General features: G+C 44.9%; 1 protein-coding gene across 3 annotated transcripts; it reads left to right on the forward strand.

Moving 5' to 3' along the window:
* Positions 1-8,905: 8,905 nt before the first annotated feature.
* TGIF1 (TGFB induced factor homeobox 1) lies at positions 8,906-17,431 on the forward strand. Of its 3 annotated transcripts, none has more exons than XM_032603270.1 (4): positions 8,906-9,446; positions 9,706-9,890; positions 15,340-15,566; positions 16,376-17,431. In XM_032603270.1, exons 2-4 carry the CDS (start codon positions 9,875-9,877, stop codon positions 16,949-16,951), a joined length of 819 nt encoding a protein of 272 aa, XP_032459161.1. In that variant the 5' UTR covers positions 8,906-9,446; positions 9,706-9,874; the 3' UTR covers positions 16,952-17,431. The 3 variants fall into 3 exon arrangements, with proteins under 3 accessions (XP_032459161.1, XP_032459162.1, XP_032459163.1); XM_032603271.1 differs by having other exon boundaries at positions 8,906-9,397; XM_032603272.1 differs by lacking the exons at positions 8,906-9,446; positions 9,706-9,890 and adding an exon at positions 10,945-11,401.
* The last annotated feature ends 8,689 nt before the right edge of the window (positions 17,432-26,120 follow it).

Here is a 26,120-nt window from a genome sequence, read left to right on the forward strand (position 1 = left end):
AATTGTTGAAGCTGGCTGATGAATATTTGGGGATTTATTACACTAGGATCTCCACTATTAGATATATTTACATTTTTACATCAAAAAAATGAAAAAAACAAAGACAGGACAAAGTCCTTGTTTGTGAGGTCACCTGGCTATTTTTAAGGTTTTTTTAAAAATAAAATGTAGGGCTTTCCTGGTGGCACAGTGGTTGGGAGTCTGCCTGCCAATGCAGGGGACACGGGTTCGGGCCCTGGTCTGGGAAGATCCCACATGCCACGGAGCGACTGGGCCCGTGAGCCACAACTACTGAGCCTGCGCGTCTGGAGCCTGTGCTCCGCAACAAGAGAGGCCGCGACAGTAAGAGGCCTGCGCACCGCGATGAAGAGTAGCCCTCGCTCGCCGCAACTAGAGAAAGCCCTCACACAGAAACGAAGACCCAACACACCCCAAAATAAATAAATAAATAAATTTATTTAAAAATAAATAAATAAATAAAAATAAAATGTATTCAAGAGTAGTAGAGTATGTATGAGTTGCTACCAAGCACAAGGGGAAGGGGAGAGGCGCATATGGGCTGATTTAGAAATTAATTTTGCCCCCGCTAATCTACTCTGTGTGTTGCTGAGGAGAGCTTCCAAAATGGGTTGGAGAAATAAAATCAAATATACCTAAGTTTTAAAGATAAAGTTTACCCAAGTAGCTTGGAAGTGAATGTTTTCCTCCCTTTTAAGGTAATATGGAATCATCGTTTTGGCTTTTGCATGACATCCTGTGGAGGCCTGATGATACGCTTTAGGAAGCAGATTGTCCCCTGGTAAGAACACACCAACAGAAGAGAAAGCCTTTACTTAAGTGTTGCGTGCCTTTCAAGGGGTATGCGGACTCCATCCATATATCGACAGCTTTTATTCATTCATTTTGAGGAAAGTATCTTGCTCCCTTGTTACATATTATAATGGTTGGCCAAATTTTCTGTAAAGATTACCGGCATCAGGATTAACCTTTCCCATTTTGCAGATTTGGCAATCCAATTCCAATGGTTTGACAGCCTTTGATACTTCCTGTAAATAGCAGTGAATAATGAACTCCCAGGGTGTCACTGGGGGTTATTCACACTTGCTAATGATTAACCACCCCTGGCTCCTGAACTGTAAGAACCAGACTTCAAGGCCCCAAATACAGCTCATCCTATTTTAGACCCCTGCTCGGGTTTTTATATGAGTTTTGAAAATCCCTTCTAACTCAAACCAGAACGAAACCTAAGTGTCCAATAAATGGGGATTGGTACATAAATTATATCCATAGTTACAACGAACTATTATTTAGTCATCAAAAATGATGATAGTAAACCTGCCTTTGTAAGAAACGTTAAAAGAAGTTCTCTAGAGAGAAGGAAAATAAGCCAGAAACTCAGATCTCCATTAAAAAGAGGAAGAGCTGGGAAGAAGGAATAAGTGAAGGTAAAAAAAATGATGACCAGTCTAGACTGGGCACCTGCCTTCTCCAACTCCAGCTCATATTCTTCCTCTGTCTCTGTCTGTCTCTCATTTCTCAGACTTGTACAAAAAAGTATAAGATTAAAAAAACCCTCCTTGCCATGCATCTCATTCCTTTCTACCCTTCTCTTCCTCCAAAGGTAGCCATTGTTAATGTTTCCTTGAGTATCGTTCCAAAGAAATATAGGCATAAAACATTTTACACAGAAGGGCAACACTAGGGACTTCCCTGGTGGCGCAGTGGTTAAGACTGAGCTCCCGATGCAGGGGGCCAGGGTTCAATCCCTGGTCAGGGAACTAGATCCCACATACAGGCCACAACTAAGAGTTTGCATGACACAACTAAGGAGCCAGAGAGCCGCAACTAAGACCCAGAGCAACCGAATAAATAATTTTTTAAAATGGGGGTAATACTATAATGTTCTTCACCTTGCTTAAAAACAACGTACCACGGAATTCCCTGGCAGTCCAGTGGTTAGGACTCTAAGCTCTCACTGCCAAGGGCCCAGGTTTAATTCCTTGCGGGGGAACTAAGATGCCACAAGCCTCACAGTGCTGCCAAAAATCCCCCAAGAAACAAAAACAAAAAAGCTTGTCAACATATATTAGTCATCTTTCTATATCAGCTCAGTCTGATTTACTTTGTTGTTGTAATGACTGCAAAATAGTTTTCTTGGTGGCTTTTTTTTTTCATGTTTCTGTTTATTTGGATTTCTTTTTCTTTTTTTTTGAACTGCTTATCTATAGACTTTGCCCAACTTTACTTTTTAAAAACAGGGTTTTTTTCCTCTGATTTGTATCAGCTCTCCATAAGTTCGGTAACCAGGTCTTGTGCCTGACATGTGCCGCCCGTTATTTTTTCCCAGTTTTTTTGCTTTTGAAAATTTTATGATTTTTTTCCTCAAACACAAGTTTTTTTAAAAATACAAAATGCTTATACACATGTATCTCTTTTACTGGGTCTCAATTTTGTGTCCTGGTTAGAAAGGCCTCTCCACTCCAAGATCATATTCATGCCTCCTTCCAGAACAAGTGGTCTCAACCTCAGCACGACTGACCCTCCAGACAGGATGATTTTCCTGTGGAGGTCTGTTCTGTGTGCGGTGAAACAGCAGCATCCCTGGCCTCTATCCACCAGATGCCAGTAGCATCCGCTCCTCTCCAGCTGTGATCACCAAAAATGTCGCCAGGCATTGTCAAATGTCCCCTGGGAGGCAAAGTTGCCACATACATCCCGCCTGAGGAACCACTGTTCTAGAACATACAGGGTTGCCTTTTTAATTAACATTTAAATCTCTGATTCAGATGAGTTTTATTTTTCTTAAAGGAGTGAGATAGAGATCAGCTTGATTTTTAACTAAAAGTAGTCAATTGTCCCAATTCAATTTACCCTGATCGGAAAAGTCACCTTTGCCAAAATCTAAATGTCCATATCATATTCTAAACTCTCATTGTTCTTTGTTTCCTCTTTATTTATTCTCAGTACAAAACACTTACATTTTAATTATTATTAACTTCAAAATACACTTTAATATTTGAAGGGGTTTCCCCTGCCCTCCTCCCATCCCAACACTTCTTTCAGAATTTCCCAGGCTATTGTATGGTTGTTTAATTTTGATGAAGTGTAGCAATTTAAAGAAAAAAATCCTGTTGGAATTTTAATAGAAATTGCTTTGAATTTAAAGATCGATTTGGGGAAGATAAACATCTTTATGCTTTCGCTATTGAATCTTGCAGGAAAGGATAAATTATATCTTTTATTTTACTTAAGTCTTCCTTTATGTCCCTCAGTAGGGTTTTAAAGTTTTCTTCATAAAACTTGCACATATTTCTTGTTAATTTTACTCCTAGATATTTCATCATTTTATTGCTGTTATAAATGGGTCCTCTACAGCTTTGAGACGAGGTAATGGTGATAAATGGAAACATATGAGTGGATTAACCCTTTGATGGAAAGAGGAGAAAGGGACTCAGTTAAAAACTGGTACAGTATTCTGAAGGTCTTACTTTTACCTCATAAATATGGTACTTATTCCAAACTATATATTTTTTTCTTTTTTTTTAAATCAGGACACATCACCCCACGCCCCCGCCTTCATTATTGGTCCATCTAACCTTGTTCCTTTAATTCTGTCAAATGCCTTTAGGCTCATACAAAAACAGGCTGGTTCTCACCATTTTAAAAAGGGAAGGAAGGGAATTCCTTGGTGGTCCAGTGGTTAGGACTCTGTGCTTCCACTGCTGAGGGCCCGGGTTCAATCCCTGGTCAGGCAGCTAAGATCCTAGAAGCGGAACCGCCAAAAGAAAATAAAAGAAGAAAAAAAGAACAGGAAAAACAATGAACACAGTAGAAAACTTGACGAAAGTTATGAACAGGTGAAAAGAAGAAATAAATGCACAGAAAACACAAGAACGTGCTCACCTTCTCAAACCAAGACATGTGTTCTTAAAAAAGTTAGGTGTCATGTATTTGTCTAGGAGACTGGCAAATATGAAATTGATTGATAATGTGTAGTGTTAGCAAGGGTGTAGAGAAAGAGGTTTTAATTATGTAAGATGATTTGGAGGGCAATTTGGCAACATCTGTGAAAATTTTGAATGCACAGCCCTTTGACTCAGCTAGTCTACCTTCCAGGGACTCCTACAAATATACTCACAAAAGCCCCCAAAGATCTACATACAAACTGACATTCTGTTGAGACACACTGGTTCCGTTTGCCCTCGTTTACAGTCCGAAGGAGCTCCTGGCATTGGTTGGTGCCTATGTTTTATCAATTGTTGAATATTTTAACTATAATTGCACTTTCTTTTTGTGCTTAGTTACAAATTAGACACTATTTAAATGCTTAGCACTAAACATAAATGAAAAAAGCAAGCTGCAGAATATCATTATTGTTTGGATCATGGACCAGGGGTCAGAATGGCAGGACAAATGGTTGAACTGCCCTTCTTCATCTGTCAGATGGGGATAACAATAAGGCGTGCTTCTCAGGATGTTTTCAGGAATAAAGATTAAAATATGTGAAGTATTTAACGCTGCCTGGCGTGTTCTTTACAATAACGGATTGTATTCTTATTAACGATTCTTACAGTCTCATTTTCATGCATTATTTTGTTTGAGAAATATTTATTGGGTCCCTTTATGGTTGAGGCCTTGTGCCAAGTTCGGGAATATTTAACAATAAGCACACATTTTAGTGGGGGTGGGTGTCAAAGGACGACAAACACACTAACAGTCAAATGAGCAAAATAATTAAAACTTGCAGTGTTATGGGGCCTCCCTGGCCGTCGAGTGGTTAAGAATCTGCCTTCCAATGCAGGGGATGTGGGTTCGACCCCTAGTCGGTGAGCTAAGGTCCCCCATGCCTCAGGGCAAGTAAGCCCTCATGCCACAACTACAGAGCCTGCGTATCACAACTAGAGAGAAGCCTGCGCGCCACAGTGAACAGCCCACCCACAGCAACTAAGAGCCCGCGCAGCCAAAAAAAAAAAAAAATTGTGGGGCTATGGAAGAAAAGAAAGGGTTGAGCGAGACCTGTGGTTCTCTACCAGAGGTGTCCCCCACCCCAATTTCTATCCCCTCTGGAGGACGTTGGTAATGTCTGGAGATGTTTGTCACAACTTGGGGGGAGGGTGTTACCAGCCAGTATTGGTTAGCCGCCAGGGATGCTGGTAAACATCCTACAATGCACAGGACAGCCCCCTACAACCGAGAATTATCCAGCCCCAAACAGGACTGCGGTTGAGAACCCCTGAGATGGTGGCAGCGAAGGTAAATAAATTTAGGTCAAGTGGTCACAGAAGACTCTTCTGAGAAGATATTTAGGCCAAATTCTGACTGGTGAGAAAAAGCCCGATGGGCAGCAAATGCTTTGGGGCCATCCCAGGCAGAGGGGACTTGAAAACAACAAATAACAATGAAAACCCCCTTACATTTGAGTGTAATATACATATGCGCATATGGAGAGTAAAGGGGTCGATTAAGAGGTCTTTCCTATTTCACTATGTATACTTCTTTCTTGCTTGGATTTTTGAGAACAGTCTTCCCTCCACCCCACCCCGCCCCTTTTTTTGTAATTAAAAAATGAGGAAAGAAGAAAAGCACAAAAAGCAGGCAGGTTGGAAGAGAGCCTCTGGTAAAACTCCAGGTAGATTTCAGAGAAGAGACAGGTTTTAGAGCAACCTCCATGTGCTCAGGTGGCCCTGGTGTTGTAATCTGTGGTCAGTCTCTGCCCCACACTGCCTTCCACATCCACCAGACCCTCCACAGATGATGCGAGCACACTTGATTTTCAGTCAGGTAATTTATGTCCAGTACTTGGTTTTATGCCTTTTAGCTTTGTTATATTTGGATGTGCTATCTTCACTTTAGGAAAAAAATAATAACCTAGCTTACTAGTTTGAGTATTAAATGAGGTCATTTAAATTGTTTCCTAAACTGTAAAACACAGTACAGATCATGACGTTGAGAATAGAGAGGTTAGAGGCCGTGCTGAACAATTATCTTTCTGCTTTGTCCCGTTGAGTTCAAATCCCCTCTAGGGAAAGAAAAATGAGGCCTGTGCTGCAGAGGGAAAAAAGGGCTGGGAAGGGAAATGCAGGCCAGGAGAAAAGTGATTACAAACAAAAGTAGTAGCACAAGTTACATTATTCATGTAACTAAGGGGAGGAGAGTCATGCTGATGGGACAGATAAAATCACCACTTGGTGGTTGTAGCCCAGCCCCAGGCCCTTGAAAAGACAATGGTTGGCTTCTCCTTAAGCAGCCTAGGACCCCCTGACCTGAGATGTCAAGAGATGATTATAGAAGCCTTGTGCAGTGCTTGGAGCCCCGCAGTCTGCATATTTTATAAAAATATCTGTTCCCCAGAGAGGAGAAGCAAAAGGGATCCAGTGACCGTGAGTCATCATTCCTCGGCGTAAGACAGTGCCCCGTGGAATCAGGCTTTATCAGCGGTCACTGAGATGAAGGAAATAAATAGTCTTCAATCACTTGATGGACCACGTATCAAAATAATAACTGCAAGTATTGATACACTTTTCTGGCTTATGTGCCTTTCCAAGTTTCTTTTTGAGTTTTTGCTTTTGAAGGGTTTGCAGCTGTGAAAAGTAACTTAACTCTGTGTCTTGTCTTGGCCTTGAGGCAGCCTGGGAAGATAAGACACCAAATGGAACTGTGTGCCTGGAGGGAAAAAATAATGGTGCAAAACGACGATCAAGTACCAAACACTTTCTCACTTTTCATTCATGCAATTTTCCAGTATAATTAACATCCACATGAATTCAGCAAATAATACATAGTAAATGTGAATCCACATTTCCTCCCCCCAGGCACTGGGAAGAATCTTAGAGGACACTGGATCGGTTTCACCGAGAGGCCCTACCTGGGATATTTCGGGACTCACAGAGCCAGAACTGAAACTTGTTTTTCCACCTTGAGAAAAGCAAATAAACAAAAATATCCTAAGCAACTGCTGGTTTTTCAAGCCCACTCTTTCGGGTTGTTTTCCTGGCCTGTGTTACGCAGACTCCAGGCACTTTCTTCCCAGAATGCACCAACAATCCACAGCTTCAAACAAGTTTGGGACGGGCCTTGAGGATGTGGGAGGGAGGACATCGACCCGGGGGAGGGGGCCCGTGTTCCTCTCGGGAGCATCTCGCCAGCTTTAATAGCTGCTTCGGTGTGATTCGCTCGAGCCAAAGGTGAGCATTGCCCGGACCAAGCCGGACCTCCAGCGAGAGAGTTGAACGTTCGACTTTCTCCTCCTGGCCATTTGAAAAGAGGCTTTTAATTCTCGGCGTCCCTTCCCCGGTAAAGTTTGTTTTCTAGCTATAAACTCCCTGCAACCCTCGGTTTCCATCTCGGCTGCTTGAGAATCGCAATAATCAGCCAAGTTCACTTAGACGAAGGAAAAGATACCTTTGTGTACATAATGAGAGCCACCGCGTGGCCGCGGAGAACCACGCGGAAGAAGGAAACTGTTTTGCCTCGCGCTGGTGCAAACGGCCCAGGGGGAGGGTTAAGCCGACCCGAAGGCGGGTTTCGTGGACCGGCTTCGAAAGAGGCCGAGGCAGCCGAAGCGGCTTTCGAAGTTAGCAAACAAAGCGTCTCCCCAGTAACCGGCTCCAGACGAGGCTCCTGCCACCCCGACCGCTGAGGCGCAGCGCCGGCGGTCCGGCTCCTCCTCCTGCGTCCCTCCTCCCCCTTCTCCCGGTCCCTAACGGATGTGAGCCACCAATCCCAGTAACAAACAACCCTTCAAACGCGGGAGCGGAGCGGCCCTCTAACGGGCCCCTCCCCGCCCCACATCTGTCTTGCGCGCGGGCGCAGCCGCTGATTCATCTGCCGCCAGGCCGGGAAGGAACTGCGCTCCGGCAAGTTACAGGGGAGCCCCTCCAGGCTGGTGGTTTCCCCCAGGACCATGTTCCCCGCTTGGTCGTTTTAGATGTGTGTTCTCTTAGGTGCCGAGCAGTCGGCACACCACAGGAAAAAAATAATCGTAAGGTCGTTCCCTTCTTTAGACTGACGCTGTTTTCCTTGTTTATTCATTGTAAGTCCTGTAATTGGAAAAAACCACCCAAGCTTTGTAAACTCTGGCCTTATTCACTCTCGGGGCGGGGGTGTCTTTTTTGGGGGAGGGTGAGTGGGTGGGAGGCTGGCTTTAATTTTCAGTGTAATCCTAAAACAGAGGCTCCAAAATCTAGTTAGTCATCGTTTGGCTGCCTTATTCCTCCTTAGGTTGAACCTTATTTCCACGGAGCTTCTGCCGGGTTCTTCACAGAGATTACAAAACAAAAACTAGCACAGAGCAGAAACTGGAGGCTGACTCGGGAGCTGACGTCTCTATTAGGCTAAATTATTTACGTTTGGGCTGTTTTTTTTTTTAAGTGATGGGGAAAGTCTTAATGTGGCAATGTGACAGTTCGTTTACTTCAAAACGACGAAGGGGACAAACACGCGAAAAGGAGAGGAGAGGAGAAGTCTTTTTAAAGGGTAATTTCATCTAGGAACTCCTACTGGAGTCTTCCTCTCAACCAAATTAAAGCGACAGGAACATGTATTTACTTAATGGTTAGTTTCTGTTTGAAGTACCGGGGGTGGGGGGGTGGGGAGAAAAGGGTCCCCTAGCAGGATATAAGTCCTAAAAGTAGACTCTGTTTACCGAAACAGATGAGCGCCCCCGGGGGTGGTAGCCCCCTTCCCATAAAGGCGGCACAGCTGCCCGGGTCCGGGGGTGCGGACGTCAGGCCGAGTCTAGGCGGGGCAGGCGCGCGTCCGGGCCGTCCCCGGGCAGAGACTTTTAAAGAGCATGTGAGCATGACAAGTGTCTGTCCGCAACATGTTAGATTTCGAAACTGCCTTGCAATCCAGTCCGGAACTCGCAGCTTTAGCCGGGGGGAACAGACTTTCACCCGGGGTGTCTGTGCCTCATCCTCCCCCCCCCGCCCCCCACTGTGGCTGTGGAGGAAGAGCCCCCGGAGGAGAAGGGTGCGCCGCGCCGCGCCCGCGTGTCAATGGCAGCCGCGCATTCTGGAAGAAGTTGGTTCTTGTCCCGAATACTTTTCCTACGGAGCCCCGCCCCTTGAACCAGCAGCCGCTGTCTTCTCCTGCTGCCAGAGCGGGGACGGTGGAGTTGGGGCAGCTGTCAAAAACGAAAGGGGAGCCTTTTCTTCCCTGGGGTGGAGGAGGGGGAGGAGGAGACAGCCTCTTTTCCATCTGTTGCAATTTCCTAACCAAAGGCACCCTCGCCAGGCCCGGGAAGAAAGGCCTAAAGTAGAAACTCGGGGCGCTCGGCTGGTGTCGCCGCCGCCGAGCCGGGGATGCAGGCGGCGTGCGCGCAGTGGGGAGCAGCGATCGCGTTTCTGGGCTCGGCCGCCCCCACGAGGGACGGGTGACAGCGGCCCGGGGACGCGGGGTGAGGCGGCGCGGCCGCGGCCCTCGGTGCCGTCCTCCGCGGCTGGAAGGTGCGGGGGAGGGGCGGAGGGGCGGAGGAGCGGCTGGGCGGGCGGGGGACGGGGCGGGCGGCTGGGGGCGGAGGCAGGACCTCCTGTACCTTCCCTCCTCGTCTCGCTCACTCTGACAGCGCCGAGGTGCGCCGAGCAGGAGCGGGGAACAAAGGAGCGGAGTGGGGAGGGGAGCGAGTTGGGCGAGGGGGAGCCCCCGGCCGGCTGCCAGAAGATTCCGGCCGTAGGAAGCCCAAGTGTCACTTGAATTCCACCCAAGGAGCGGGAGCCTGGGATCCGAGCGCCTTGTTTAGCAATAACGGCTGGAGCGCGTCCTACAAGTTACGGGAGAGTCGGCGGGGAAGGAGGACAATCGCTCGGCCCCTTCGCCCTCGCTCCTAGCCCCTGGAGACCCCAGCGTCGCCTCGCGCTGGAAGGGGAGCTCCAGAATGAAAAGCAAGAAAGGTAAGGCTCGCGGGCTGCGCGCGCCGTGGACGCGAGTCCCAGGGAAACGTGCTTGAGGGGCGGCGCTGGGTTCGGGGCGAGAGTGACTTGGTGGACTTTTCCGCCCCGGGGCTCGCAGGCCCGAGCGGCGGCCGTTCTCTTTGTTGAGGCTGCGTCTGAAATGGCAGTTGTTGTTTCCTTCTTAGACACAACACCCGAGGGGCTGTTGTGGGGAGACGGGCCTCTCCACGCTGCTGGCACGTTGTCAAGAAACACGCTCGCCGCCTTGTTTGTGCGCCTCCAAGTTTCATTGTCTCCGCAGACACCCCACGCTCGCCGCGTGGCTTCTTGCTCTTTCTCGCGGGCGGGGGAGTGGGGTCCGGGTCGGGGGCATCCCTGCCCCGCTTTTCGCCGTTGGGACCCTGGGGGGCCCGGCTGGCGGAGCCGCGGCGCCTTTGTCTCAAAGTTGGGCTCCTGGGACCCCGCTCACTCCCGGCTGGGCCGGGCACGTCTTCTCCAGGGATGGGGCGTTTACACCATCAGAGGAAGGCGACTCTGGACCCCAGGTCGCCCCCGAGTGTCGGTCCCTTTGGAAAGCTAGACTTCAGAATTCCCAGCCTCTACAAGTTTTCCCACGATGTATCTGGGGCAAGAGGAAGAGTTAGGACTGCGGGCAAGCGGCGTGCAGTCAGAATGAGTTCAAGTGTGACATGCAAAGAGTGAGTCTGTCATTGTTTCCACGAAGCGTTCTGGAAGCTTTATAGCTAAAACTTGCCGTCAGTCTGGTTTAAAAACAAAATACACAGAAAGAAAAAGAGAAAAAAAAGACACCACCACGAAAGGTCAAAGAATTTTAACTCCCTTTTGAAGTTAACTTTTCAGTCCCTAGCAGGGAGGTACCCCCGAATGTTCCGTCGTGGGCCGGAGTTGGCTTTTCTGTTGTGATTTATGTCGAGTGGTTCAAAACAGAAGTTAATCGCTCGGGGAAGCCAGCGCGGGCGGGGTGGGGGGAGGGGTGACTACTGCGCATGCCCAGCTGCGGCCAGAGTTTCTCCAGCTCCACATTCTTTCAGACTCGTCGAGCGAATACGGTTAGAACAGACTCCCGTTAGAGTGGGGCAGCCTCGGAGCCGAGAGGGTAGCCTCGGAGCCGAGAGGGTTCCCTCGGCCACATTTTCACCTTGGATTTCTGTTCGTTTGATCCTGGGCTGGTGCCTTTGAAACACGCAGAGCTCCCCACCTCCCGCTTTGCGGGCGGGAGTCAAACTAAACGTCCACCCCGGGGCCTTGGTAGTTGTAGTGGAACTAACTCCCCGCGCGTCCTCTCCCCGGGGACCCTGAAGGACGAGAGCGGGGGCTCAGAGGTTTGGACGTTTAACTGGGCTCGGCGAGAAGAGGCGCGCGGGGAGCGCCCGGGGGCGCCCAGGGAGACCAGGTCTACTCGTGGAAGGCTGACCGGTCCAGATCGTCCCTGGAAGGCGTTCTCTCCCTCCTGGTGAACTGACTGAGACAAGTTGGGTTGTTTTTGACGGGTGCGTCTTGTGATCCGAGAGCAGAGCAGAGCTGGGCTTGCGCCGGGGTGGGCTCCCCCCATTGTTCGGGCTCTGGCGGGGAAGGCTGTGATGATCCTCCCCGACCACCCGTAAGGCTCTGGGGTTCCCCCCTCTCCGTTATTGTGCCGGTGCCCCCCCGTCCTTCCCGGCACCCCTCTCTCGGCGCCCTCCCCCCACCCCAGCCAGGGGACGGGGCAGGAACCCGCCGGTCCCTGGGGAATCTTCGGGGCGCGCTGCCCCGGGGCGCGAGGTACTGCTACCGCGTCGACTCATGGAAACAATGAAAGGTGACGTGTTGGAGGGGAAACTTCGCGACTGGTTCGGAGCCCTTGCGGGGGAGCGGAGACTGCCGAGGTTGCCCGGGTTTCTTTCCCTTTTTAGGTTTTCCTGGCAAATCCTCTGCGGGTGGGCAGGCCCCTGAGGAGGTTGAGATTCACGGCCCCGTTTTCAGTTTCTTCTTGTAATCTGAAACTCCAAGGCCTGGGTTTGCTCTCACTCGTGCGGTCGGAGGGGCGACTTCAGCGGGGGCCGAGGAGTTGGCGGAACAAAAGCTCCCGGGCCGGCGGGGCCGGGCTCCTCCCTCGGCGAGTCCCTCTAGGTCCTGCCCGCCCCCGCCCCAGCCTCCAGCCACCTGGGGGCCCCGCGCCCAGTGGCCTCCGCTAGGGCTCCGGAAGAGATCTGGCTCGCCGAGTTGGACTGTCCGTTTTATAAAAGTCAGTGAAAATCTTTTCAAGTTTTGTTGAAAACAAAAGCACTTTAAAAATCGCGGAGCCGGGGATTTGGTAAGACTGCTTTGTGACAATAGTGTCTCGTCTTAGAAAACTGAGAATGCCCAAAAGATCTCTCCAAAAGATTTTCAAACAAGCAAGGAGATTCGTTGAGGAAAACCCCCTAAATCTCTTTGCTCCTGGTTTCTGACGATGTGGGATTCTTGCTTCAAACTTCTGCGGCTGGGTTCATCCTAGCGCTCCTTGGATTTAGTGCCTGGCGGGTTAAGTACGTTTCCCGTCGCTTCTCCTGAGATGTTCTGATCAGGAAACCTGTTAGGTTAGGTTTGCTTTTTCCTATTTTTACCCTTAAGCGTTGCTTTCGGTTATTGTTATTCCCAGATCCTTTTCTAGTCTCTTCCAGATTTTTTTTTTTTAAGAGTACAACTTCACAAAAAAAAAAAAAAAAAAAAAGAGTACAACTTCACAACCATTGTCTCTCTGCCACCACCCCGGGCTCTGCCCCTCCCCCTGTTACTACTCAGGAAAAAAAAAAATGCTTTTTAGGGCTATGGGATTCATAGAGCATCTTGTGGCTTTCTAAACAAATTTCCTTGTATGTGGATGGAGTAAAAGAGGCTTGTGATCCCCCCGCACCGCCCCCCCGCCCCCGACCACCACATTTTTTAAAGTGTGAGCAGAGTAAAACGTTTGGAAACAAGTCGTAACCGGGAGAGTGTTCCAAAGCTCTGTTACAATAGGAAATGAGTAACTTGGAAAAGTCTTTGTTTTTCCAAGTTGAGCCACAATCCGGAGGGAGAGTTTTAATGAAAACAGTCCTGACAGCAGCAAACGTGGTTTGCTGTAGTGAAATATCAGCTGGCACAGCCAAGGAATTGAAGTCTTAACTTCCTGTTCCGTCAGCTTTTGTGCACATATTGGAAATATTTGTTAAGAGGTCCGGAGGCCTGGCTGCTCTTTTATTTAAATGAACTGAGAACAGAGTAAAGTCGCTGCAGTTTGGTGTTGCTTAACTGAAACCTGCTTTTGTGTCACTAGCCTGTTTTGAAAGATCAGGCTTCTTGTCAAACTAAGTGAGCAGATCAAAGGACAGGCTTTAGGGGTTTTTTGTTTGTTTCAAACTATTTGTGATTGTCAATTTACAGTTGGGAATTCACTGTTCAGTGAGCAGACTTTAACACTGTTTCTAAAACGTTAAAAAGGGGTGGTGGGGTTAATAGCCTAGAGAAGTTCTGACTTTTCAGACTTTTTGAAGAGTTTAAACAAATTGCTCTATTCACATTTGCTTTAGTCATTCAGTTACTTGACACGTTTTTAAAAGTTAAGATTTCTTTATCAGAGCAAATGTAAAACAGGAACCTTTATAATTTCTTAAGGTTTTTTTGTTAATAGTTTTTCACCCAAGTTTCAACACAGGTTTTAAAAGTTTCTCATCTTCTCAACAGTGAAAGCACTTTCAGTTTTAAATGTGCCTCCTTTTTTTTCTTTCTTTTTAAGCAGTTTAATGAAATCTGGGTTGAAAAACATCAGATACGCAGCTGCTGTTAAAATTTAGGATTGCTGGGCCTTTTACTGATGGCTGTTTGTTAATTAAGCCTTGAGCCAAAGTGAATTTGCAAGATCATCCTACTCTTTTGTTAGAACTTGCTTTACTTTGTCTTTGGAAGGTTCTGCCTTTTTTGCGGACACTCCCTCCAGCACCTTCTGCCCCCTGCAGTCCAAAACTGAAAATGTGTCACCAAGAAGAGTTAGACTCAATTAACTGATGAGCTAGCTCATCAACAAATCTTGGAATGAGTAGCTTTTTGAGTTTCATTGTGTTAAAATGCTTTGAAAGGATGGGGTTTGGGGAAAGTTCCTTTAAGATACATTGAATGGTTTATCACTCTGAGGAATATTCTGTTTTTATTTCCTATCAAGGAAAACCACTTGAGCTTGTGTCGACAAAGTTAAGAGTGCCTACCTTTAAATGTCATGCTACTTTAATTTCCTTTATATAGAAATACTGAAAAAAAAAAAATTTAGAAATACTGGTTTTTCAAGCATACTATAGTTTATAATTTATTTATGTTTTAAAAATTCTAAATTGTCTTCAAAAATGAGAATATACGTCTTTAGTCTGAGTAGCCTTTTGTGGATTTGAAACGGGGAAGGGTTAAAGTTCAAAATCATCTTTAAATGTCTAAAAGGGCCAAGTCCGATTTTTGTAGAACCCAGTCTATGTGTGATTTAAATATTCTCTATGGGTGTGACTTTTTAAAAATTTCTGGTAGGATTAAAGCGCTTGTAAACAAAAGAGAGTTTCCTCTGGGGGTTGCATATTCAGTTTTCTTTGTCATGTAACGATTTAAAGCTGATCTCTGCTTATTGATATGTAGTATCCTGGGTTCGGATTAAACTGGCAGTTGAAATTTATGGAAGTTTTAAAGTTTATTCACTACTAGGCATCTTTTGACCTCTTACATTAAGTACTAAAAACAGAAGAATATTTTTATGCAGTGAAACTGAAAACTTCAGTGGTTGTTTGCATTTAGTAAAAAGTGACTAGTACTGTCCATTAAAAGTAGGTGTCTAGTTTTGAATAAATGGAGGTAGCAATGAAAAGGAAAAGAAAAGGAATTGGCAGAAAAATCTGCCATGCATTTTATCTTTAGACTACTAACTGGGTTACAAGTGTAATTTTCTTGGCTTATATCAGTGGAAAAAATCTTCCTTTTTATTTCAAAAGCTTCAGTGGAAGAGGGAGGAGGAACAGTGTTTCAAAGGTATATTAGTTGGATTCTTTTTCCTAGTTAGCAATGACCTCACGGAGAAGGTTGTCAGACGCATCCCGTCTGCTTATGACACCTTTCCTGTTTCACACGTGGCAAGCTATTCGCTTTAGGTGCAGCTTTGTCTCACTTGCTGGATTAGACATTTCTGAGCATCATTGAAAAGGAATGTGAGATGTTGAATCCTATAGGAAAATGGGTACGAAAGGGAATCTGCGGGTGGGCTGGGAATCTAGAATATGCTGCTAGTCGAATTACTCTTGAGATTTCACATGAGCTCTGGTGTTTCAGGACGGAAAACACCCGTTCTTCGCTTGTTTGGCTCTCAAGAGTTGAGAAAACACAGTTGTGCTGAGTGGTCAAAAGAGGTGAGCTTTGCTGATAACAGTGGCTGACGGCTGGCCTCTGTCCTCTCTAGGTGTTGTTGCCGCGTCTGGCAGTGAGACCGAGGATGATGACAGCATGGACAGCCCCCTGGACCTCTCCTCTTCTGCGGGCTCAGGCAAGAGAAGGCGGAGGGGCAACCTGCCCAAGGAATCCGTTCAGATTCTCCGCGATTGGCTGTATGAACACCGATACAATGCCTACCCCTCAGAGCAAGAAAAAGCATTACTGTCCCAACAAACACACCTCTCTACACTACAGGTAAGGGAAAGGAACACCAGCTGTATGCCTGGGGGTGTGGTGGGTTTTTCCCCCCAAAGTCGCTTTATAGCATTCCTGTATAGCAAGGCATTAAGTGCCTCCCCACTCAAAAAAAGGGGGAGGGGGCATATCTTTTTCTTGTAAAGTTTTTATAGTGCTAACAGCTAATAACTGGCTATGTAGAGAAACAGAAACACTTGACAGTCATCTGTCAAATAGCATTCCCTTTAATGCCTAAAAGAGCCTTCCTTTATGCAACAAACATAAGAAGGAGGTTAAATCGTACTCTATTGCCCAGGAAACTGGTTTGATATTTAAACAAGTTCAGACTTCAGTGAGGTAATTCATGTTCTGTCTGTTGACATTGTCATTTGAACTGGGAAAAATCAGTAACTGGGAGGAGTGGCTCTTTTCATACAGGAAAGGTTTTCCTGTAGTTGATTAACTTAAATGCTGGGGCAGTAGATAACAGGTTAATATGGGGAGAGTTAAAAGGTAAAATTCCGTCTCTAAAATCATTTTCAGGCGTTTGAGAATGTATACCTTTCTTTTCCTTTCTCCTGAAAAGGTTTAAGGATGATGAGAGACCAAAAAGGGGATTTGTATTAGAAAAAGAGGAGGTTTATGACAGGAAACACCTCTCTTTTCTTGGCTGGGCTCAAATACCTCTAAATAACTTTGTAGGTCCCGTTAAGCCTTTTCATGCCTCCTTGAATGCAAAGAGAGAGAGCAGTAAGGCACCCCCAAGAAGGTTCTCGGGCGTGTTGGCGGAGTGTTAAAGCGTCTAAAACATCCCCGTATGATTTCAGGTCTGTAACTGGTTTATCAACGCCCGGCGCAGGCTCCTCCCCGACATGCTGAGAAAGGATGGCAAAGATCCAAATCAGTTCACAATTTCCCGCCGAGGGGCCAAGATATCTGAAGCCAGCTCTGTGGAGTCAGCAACAGGCATCAGAAACTTCATGCCGGCTCTAGAGGAGAGCCCTTTTCACTCCTGTACAGCTGGACCCAACCCAGCCCTAGGGAGGCCACTGTCTCCTAAGCCATCATCCCCGGGATCCATTTTGGCTCGTCCATCAGTTATCTGTCATACCACTGTGACTGCATTGAAAGATGTGCCTTTCTCTCTCTGCCAGTCAGTTGGTGTGGGACAAAACACAGATATACAGCAGATGGCAGCCAGCAGCTTTACAGACACCTCCCTCATGTACCCAGAGGACACGTGTAAATCTGGACCAAGTGCACACACACAGAGTGGTCTTTTCAACACTCCTCCCCCTACTCCACCGGACCTCAACCAAGATTTTAGTGGATTTCAGCTTCTGGTAGATGTTGCACTCAAACGGGCTGCAGAAATGGAGCTTCAGGCAAAACTTATGGCTTAACCCCTTTTTTCAAGCAAAACAGTTCTCAGAAATGTTATGATTGCTGGGATGATGGCAAGAGGTGAATTGCATTATTTTATATATTTTTTTATTAATATTTGCACATGGGATTGCTAAAATGAAGCTTCCTGTTACTGAGATGTTGTCAATGGAATACAGTCATTCCAAGAACTATAAACTCAAAGCTACTGTAGAAACAAAGGGTTTTCTTTTTTAAATGTTTCTTGGTAGATTATTCATAATGTGAGGTGGTTCCCAAGATTATGTGATTTTTTTTTCCCCTCCCCTTTTTTTTGTTGGTGTCTTTTTCAGACTGTGCAATACTTAGAGAACCTATAGCATCTTCTCATTCCCATGTGGAACAGGATGCCCACATACTGTCTAATTAATAAATTTTCAATTTTTTTTTCAAACAAGTATGAATCTAGTTGATTGATGCATTTTTTTCATAACGTAATAAAGTATTTTCTTTAAAAAGTACTGCAATGCAGAGTATTTTGTTGAGGGAGGCACTTCTTAAAAATCAGTAGGAATATAGCACCCCAACGAGCAGGAAGTTGGGGGTAGGGTGGAGTGTGAGTTAGGGGGGTGTCACCAGCTCTTTGAAGACCTGTGGACAAGCCAGGCTGTATAAACAGGATGTGTGATAATTTACTCTTGATAGGAGGCATAGCAGGCCCTTAAATCTTTACTCAAAACTGCAAGTTGGAATGAATCGTTTCCATTGGTGTTTAGCTAACCACTAAATCCCTTGGTGACCTAGTCTGCGTATTTTAAGACATGACCCACGTTGAAAAGGAAGATCTTAAAGCACCTGATCATGGCTCAAGTTTTCAGAAGTAAACAACAACCCAAGCAGTTCTTAGTATTGCCTCTTGCATGTTACTGTCTAAAATAATTTTTGTTCAGTGGTCCAGTTAGGTATGGCCTTTACATTTAAAAGCATCTTTTAAAACATTGTCTAAAGTGGTTAAAGCAGTGGGGTTCTGTCTCCCATGGGACTGTTAGTTTATTAGGTTTCTTTCCTAAGGTCACGGTTTGTGAAAAGTGGTGGCATACACAAGTGGAGTTTGTTGGGATAGGCAATTCTTGATGAAGCCAGGATGGCTAGAAGGGAATTGGTGGTGTTCCTTTCACTTGAGCAGATTTGTCACATGCCACAAAACCATTCTTTGTAGTCATGCTTAGTATGAGGTTTCTTTGTTATTATAGTCATGTTCTTTCCAGCCCTGCCCCAGCTGTGAATTGTCTAAGTTTGAGGGAGCATTAGAGCTTTAGTATTGTTTAAAGAATGTAGGAAAACTCTTCCAAACTTAAGTTTGTCTAATTTTGAAATTCTGTTTAGAAGGTGCCTACTGTAGAAAGAGCTAAACTCAAAGACTTCTTCTCTAAGTGGAAGAGAAAAACTGATGAGGACAACCAGGAGTTGGAAGAAAAAACAAGGGAGGAGAAGGTGGTGCCTCTAGCCTGTGGGGGGGGTGCAGCTTTGAAGGGCTCATCAGCCGCCAGTGGGCTAGCCCCACCTCAGAGTTGCAGAAATAGACAAAACCAAAAAGGAAATAATGGACATAAAAGGAGCAAAGTAAACAAATAAGAATGAATGAAAAATCAAAGGGGATTAAGAATCATTACCTGCTTTAATAGCTAGATCAAATGCCGAAATCCTTTGAGTACAGATAAGAGAGACCAGCAAATCCTGAAAGGCTTCCCTTGATAAGACATTTCATTAATCATACTGGGTGGGGGAGGGGAGAAAGCAGTCATGTGAGTGATTTAAAAGAAAAATAAATGTCAAGGGTCAAATGAAACCCAAACATTAAAAAAAAAGAATCACCCCAAATGGATCCAGGTTGATAAATAACTGGTGTGTAACAAATGTAATTGGAAAGGTACATGTAAAAAAGTGTTTATTCAAATTGGAGCCAAATAGAAATAACTGTTTGCTTAGTATTTGCATGAAATATCTTTTCTCATTTGTTTACTTTTAACCTGTGTTTTTTAAATTTTTTTTATTTATTTTTGGCTGCATTGGGTCTTCATTGCTGCGCACGGGCTTTCTCTAGTTGTGGCAAGTGGGGGCTACTCTTTTTTGGGGCTTCTTACTGTGGTGGCTTCTCGTTGCACAGCACGGGCTCTAGGTGCATGGGCTTCAGTAGTTGTGGCTCGCTGGCTCAGTAGTTGTGGCTCACGGGCTCTAGAGTGCAGGCTCAGTAGTTGTGGTGCACGGGCTTAGTTGCTCCATGGCATGTGGGATCTTCCTGGACCAAGGCTTGAACCTGTGTCCCCTGCACCGGCAGGTGGATTCTTAACCACTGTGCCACCAGGGAAGCCCTAACTTAATTTGTATTTAAAGTTCATCTCTTTAAGATAACATGTAGTTGGGTCGTGCTTTTTTAACTGGCCTAACAATCTCTGCCTTTTACTTGGTGTGTTTAGTTGGTTTATATTTAATATAACTACTAATACGTTTGGATTCAGTTTACCATTTGGATTTTTTTCCTCCCTCTGTTCCTCTTTTCTTGCCTTTTTTTGGGTTAGTTGAATATTTTGTTGTGATTTTTCTATTGGCTTTCAAATTATATTGTTTTTTTATTTGTATTTTTGCAGTACACGGGCCTCCCACCGTTGTGGCCTCTCCCGTTGCGGAGCACAGGCTCCGGACGCGCAGGCTCAATGGCCATGGCTCACAGGCCCAGCCACTCCGCGGCATGTGGGAACCTCCCGGACCAGGGCACGAACCCATGTCCCCTGCATCAGCAGGTGGACTCTCAACCACTGTGCCACCAGGGAAGCCCTATATTGTTTTTAATGGTTGTTCTAGGGGATTACAGTATACATCTTTAATTTATCACAGTCAACTTAGAATTAATATTATACAACCTCATACAGAATACAGAAACTTAGAACAGTATGGTTCCATTTACTCTCTTCTTTTTTTGTTGTTTTTCATATATAATAGCTATACCTGATAAATCCAACAGTATAATGTTATAATTTTTGTTTGAAACAGGCATGTGTCTTTTTTAAAAATTAAGAGAAAAGAGAATGTATACAGGCATACATTGGAGATATTGTGGGTTTGGTTCCAAACCACCCCAATGAAGTGAATATCACAAAGTGAGTCACACAAATTTTTTGGTTCCCAGTCCATATAGAAGTTATGTTTACATTATACTGTAGTCTATTAAATGTGCAATAAAAAATGTACATACCTTAATTTAAAAATCCTTTATTTGATAAAGAGTACTAGCCATCATCTCAGCATTCAGCAAGTCACAATCTTTTTGCAATACTTAATAACATCAAAGATCACTGAGGGGGCTTCCCTGGTGGCACAGTGGTTGAGAGTCCGCCTGCCAATGCAGGGCACACGGGTTCGTGCCCCGGTCCGGGAAGATCCCACATGCCGCGGAGCGGCTAGGCCCGTGAGCCATGGCCGCTGAGCCTGCGCGTCCGGAGCCTGTGCTCTGCAACGGGAGAGGCCACAGCAGTGAGAGGTCCGCTTACCGCAAAAAAAAAAAAAAAAAAAAAAAGATCACTGAGGGAATGCCCTGGCGGTCCAGTGGTTAGGACTCTGGGCTTTCACTGCCGAGGGTGTGGTTTCGATCCCTGGTTGGGGAACTAAGATCCCACAAGCCACACGGCGTGGCAAAAAAAAACCTCACTGATTACAGGTCACTGTAACAAATAGAATAAAAATGAAACAGTTTGAAATACGGCAAGAATTACCAAAATGTGGCACAGACACGAAGAGAACGAATGCTGTGCCACCAAATAGACTTGACACAGAGTTGCCACAAACCTTCAATTTGTCAAAAACAACACCTGCAAAGCACAATAAAGCAAAGTGCAATAAGACAAGGTATGCCTGTATATAGTCTTTTTTAAATATAAATTTATTTATTTATGGCCGCATTGAGTCTTCATCGCTGCACGTGAGCTTTCTCTAGTTGCGGTGGGTGGGCTACTCTTCATTGCTGTGTGCGGGCTTCTCATTGTGGTGGCCTCTCTCATTGCAGGGCATGGGCTCTAGGCACACGGGCTTCAGTAGTTGTGGCACGTGGGCTCAGTAGTTGCGGCATACAGGTTTAGTTGCTCCACAGCATGTGGGATCTTCCCAGACCAGGGCTCGAACCCATGTCCCCTGCATCGGCAGGCAGATTCTTAACCCCTGTGCCACCAGGGAAATCCCTATAGTCTTTTATATTTGCTAAATATCTACCATTTCTGATGTTCTTCATTCCTTGTGAGTCTGAATGACACGTCATTTCTCTTCAGCTTGAATTTTCTTGAGAATTGTGGAGGCCTGCTGGTGACTGATCATCTATTTTTGTTCACTGAAAATGACTTTTATTTTACTTTCATCTTTGAAGGATAGTTTCACTGAAGATAGAATCCTGGGTTGTTTTTTTCCATCACTTGAAAGGCATTTATTGTCTGGCTTCCATTGTCTCTGAAGAGACATCAGTTGTCACTTGTAGCATTGTTCTCTTGTATGTAATGTCTTTCTCTGGCTCTTTCATCTTTGTATTTCAGCAGTTTGGCTATGATGTGTCTAGGTATAATTGTAGTTTATCCTGCTTGGGGGTTTGTTGAGCTTGGATCTGTAAGTTTATGTTTTGTTTTTTTACCAAATTTGGGAAATATTGGCCATTATTTCTTCAAAAATTTTTTCTCTTTTCTCCTCTCCTTCTAGAACTCCAGTAGATCTCTAGAACTCCAGTACATTATCTGAGATTATCATGTTTTTCTTTCATCTTTTTTTAAAATAAATTATTTATTTTATTTATTTATTTTTGGCTGTGTTGGGTCTTCATTGCTGCACACAGACTTTCTCTAGTTGGGGTGAGCAGGGGCTACTCTTTGTTGTGATGCATGGGCTTCTCATTGAAGTGGCTTCTCTTGTTGTGGAGCACAGACTCAAGGTGCATGGGCTTCAGTAGTTGTGGCTTGCGGGCTCTAGAGCACAGTCTTAGTAGTTGTGGTGCACGGGCTTAGTGGCTCCGCAGTGTGTGGGATCTTCTTGGACCAGGGCTCGAACCCGTGTCCCCTGCACTGGCAGGTGGATTCTTAACCACTGTGCCACCAGGGAAGTCTCTTTTCTTTAATCTTGCTTCTCTCTAATCTTCAGATTGGATCGTTTGTATTAACTTTTAATTCACCAACTCTTCCACTGTCTCTAAAGTGCTGTTGAGGCCATCCAGTGAATTTTGATATCAGTTATTGTATTTGTCACATGCAGAATTAGTCCTTTTTTTATCATTGCTATTTCTCTGCTGAGATTCCCCGTCAGTCTATTAAATAAGAGTATATTTTCCTATAAGTTACTTATAATGGCTTCACTTTAAGTTTTTGACTGCATTTTGCTTCAGTAGGAGTCAGGTATTGATACTTTTTTCTTGTCTGATGATGTTTTACTATACAGTGGACATTATGGATGATACATTAATAAGGACTCTGGATTCTGCTACATTCCTCTGAAGAGTGTTAATTTTTGTTCTGGCAGCCAGTCATTTGGCTGGACTGAAACCTCAGTCTCCTTCTCCCCTGTAGTAGATAGTAGCTCAGATCTCCGATCAGTTCTTTAAGCTTCCAGCTGCTGCCTTTCAGTGGACTCACTGGGATTCAGAGTTTCAGGTTTGCTCCTTCCGCTCTTCCTTGCTTTCCAGGATTCCTCTGCTAACTTCATCTGCACTACCAACCCCAACTCGGTCCTTGATATCTCAAGCCATTAAGGCTGCAGCTCTCTGCCACCCTTAGTCTTCTGAAGAATGAGGTGTGCCCTCAGGTATCAAGGTGCAAACTTGCACGTCTTACCCCCTTGAAGTTCCCTTCTTCTGAAAGTGGATGACTGACCGTCTACTTTTTTTTTGCAGTACGTGGGCCCCTCACTGTTGTGGCCTCTCCCGTTGCGGAGCACAGGCCCTGGACACGCAGGCTCAGCGGCCATGGCTCATGGGCCTAGCCGCTCCGCGGCATGTGGGATCTTCCCGGACCGGGGCACGAACGCGTGTCCCCTGCATCGGCAGGCGGACTCTCAACCACTGTGCCACCAGGGAAGCCCGACCCTCTACTTTAAAACTCTGAATCAGGAGTTCTCAAACTTATCTACACATTGGAATCACCTGGAAAGCTTTAAAAACAACTGTGGCTTGGATTTTGGAATTTTTTAAAGATCCCCTGGTGATTCTAATACATAAACAAATTTGGGAACCACTGCCCTAAACTATTCTTTAGCCGCTGTTTCTCTTCATAAGTAGAACACTGGGAGTTGACAATTTATTCTCTTTGCAGACCTAGAAAAATTTGCTTTTGTAGTCTTTTGGGGCATTTGACGGTTTTTGTAAAAGAAATGCAATTTGCTGTAGAATTATCACCCAGGGTAGCTTAACCAATGAGAGATTTAATTAGGCACTGAGCTCATACTATGGTATACCTATAGCCCATACAATATATAAAACCAAGACACTAACAAATAGACCTAACACTGCAGGAAGGTAAACGTGGGTTTGGATCGAACCAAAAAATAAAGTTTATATCTGGAACCTGGCCAAAGAGGAAAAAGCAGTATTCAGAGATCAAGGTTTAAACAGTCTCAGTGAGAGGAAAATGTGGCAAGTCTTGACCTCTCACTAAAAACAGACTGCCATCTTAGATGGGTTTTATGATTCAGAGACTGGAAGCAGAAAATACTCAACAGACACCTTGTGGCTGAAGGAAAGGAGTAACTTAAGGTTGACGGTCACAATAGGACAGCTGACAAGTAAGGGCAGCATGATAAATTGATGGAGACCACAACTACAAGGCTTTCACCAAATGTCAAGGAAGCAGTCTTGAATGAAATATTTTATAGACACCGGAGAACGTACGAACTCTGAAGCACTGAGTCCATGACTTACAAATGGACTCAAATCCCACGATAGGAATGTACTCAGACTTGCAGAGAACAGACATTTAAGTAACAGCATAGGGATAAGGAAAATGAAACAATAGAGGGGTTTTTCTAGAAGGTAAATTCTAAGAAGCCTTGCCAACTTGGTTTTCTTGTTTTTTTTAATATTCCAAACTTGTCTTCGTAAATAAATTACTGAAACTTGAACATGGTCACACTTGATTGGATCACTCAAATTTATGACCTTAGGACAAGTTCAGCTTTTCTATCTTGCCTCAAATTATTGCTAATATGTATCTACTTAATACACTAAAGGCATGTATTCTTTTCATATAAATTTTAATATGAGGATATGGCTTTTAGAGACTGTAAATAGATTGAAATACAGTAAAAGATAGTCTTTTTAACTTTTAACCCTTTAAATAAAATTTTATTACCTTTTGCCTTGTTACCTAATCAGATCACTAATGTTTTGTTACTTTAAAGTTCTTTCCAGGGAATTCCCTGGCGTTCCAGTGGTTAGGACTCCGTGCTCTCACTGCCACGGGCCCGTGTTCAATCCCTGGTGGGGGAACTAAGATTCCCACAAGCCGTGCTGTGTGGCAAAAAAATAATAAAAAAAGTAAAAAGTTATTTCCATTGATTTTTGTTTTGGAATTTGATTTATTCGGATGGGTCTGTGAAATGCCTATGTGTATATTTACGTTAGCTAACTTTTCCTCCAGCCTATTCGTACAGTCAGTCTCCACAATCTGGAACATCACTTACTTTAAATTCTCTCATCAACGGTCCTTCCAATTGTAACGTGGTTTTCTGGTAGCATCTGTAAGTCCAGTACTGAAATAAAAAACGTTAGAGTGATTTGGAAAAGAAAAGCTATAATATTTACTGAAGATTTTATTATTTGTTATATTATTATAACAACAGTTCTTGAACACTTTGGGTGCATATGTCATTTCCTCCTCACAACCCGGATGAGACATGTTATTCCCATTGTGTAGCTGAGGAAACTGAGACTCATCTGAGCTCAGCTTGTGTGTGGGTACCAGCCGTAATAGAGCCACGTTCCCTGCGAGATTCTGCAAGTTCACTTTCCACATACTCTGCCTGAAATGAAACAACTTGGAACCATCCCACTTTCATCAGACTGTTCAGTAAAGATTTGATGGTCGCTTTGGCAGATGATCATATGCAAGTTTTCTCTTTCAAGTACCTCCACTTATTTTTCTGCTATCAAACGCCCCCTCTCCTCCACCACTCCATTTCCTTTTGGCCACGTCTGCTTCTCAGGGAGACTTGCAGAATGTGACACGTCCTCCTGGTTTCCTAAACCTTATGATGAGCCAGGGCCTGAAATAATGAACTCTCCAAGGCCAAGAAATCTGTTGTGTAGTTTCTCTGTGCTAAGTCTTAACACTTAATCTACTATTCAGTGCATTTCTTTTCCCTAAGTATTGGCTTTCTGAGCCTGTGACCTTGGCCTACTACCTTTTTTAGTATGTTTCTGTTTTTTATTTTGATTGAGAATTTTTAGACTTGTTCTAGTGGCTATAGTTACTCAGTGCTGCTCCTTTCAATTTCCTCTGTGCAAAAAAAAAAAAAATATGTCTTTTAAGCTATATTTCCCCAAATAGAGATGAAGGAACTGCTCTGGGACAGAGGTACAGCTTCATCGAATAACACGCTAAGTTTTTTCTTTTTTTCTCTTTTTGGCCACACTGCACAGCTTGTGGGATTTTAGTTCTCAGACCAGGGATTGAACCTGGGCCCTCAGCGGTGAGAGCTCAGAGTTCTAACCACCGGACCGCAAGGGAATTCCTAACACTTGAAGTTTTAAAGGCGAGTAAAGATTTATGGCAGTGCCTTTCCACCCCTGTCCTCCAAACCCCCAAACATCCACCTTTTGTGAAACCAGAGCCAGGGTGTTAAATGGTATACACCCGGGGCAAAGATCAGCTTTAAAATAAATAAATACCTCTATGGGAAGAAACAAAAGCAGAGCGTTATTTTCCCTTCAGAGACCTAAGACACAGCAAGAATAAACTTAGCCTGTGTAAGTTTTCTAAAAGGATTGCCACCTCCAAGCTTGACTAAAAGATTAACTTTATTTGGTGAGGTGTATTGCTATTCTCAGGCAGGTGCTGCCCTGATCCGCCAATTCCCTGTTAATCTGAACCTGCAGAGGCACCTTTGATCGCTCTCTCAGAGCCTCACCGGCTTCCCCAGTTGGCTTGGGAAACATCAAAAGAACTGTAATGCAGACTCTAATCTCAGCCT

Source organism: Phocoena sinus, chromosome 14 (genome assembly GCF_008692025.1).
Source record: "Phocoena sinus isolate mPhoSin1 chromosome 14, mPhoSin1.pri, whole genome shotgun sequence".
Classification (NCBI taxonomy): domain Eukaryota; kingdom Metazoa; phylum Chordata; class Mammalia; order Artiodactyla; family Phocoenidae; genus Phocoena; species Phocoena sinus.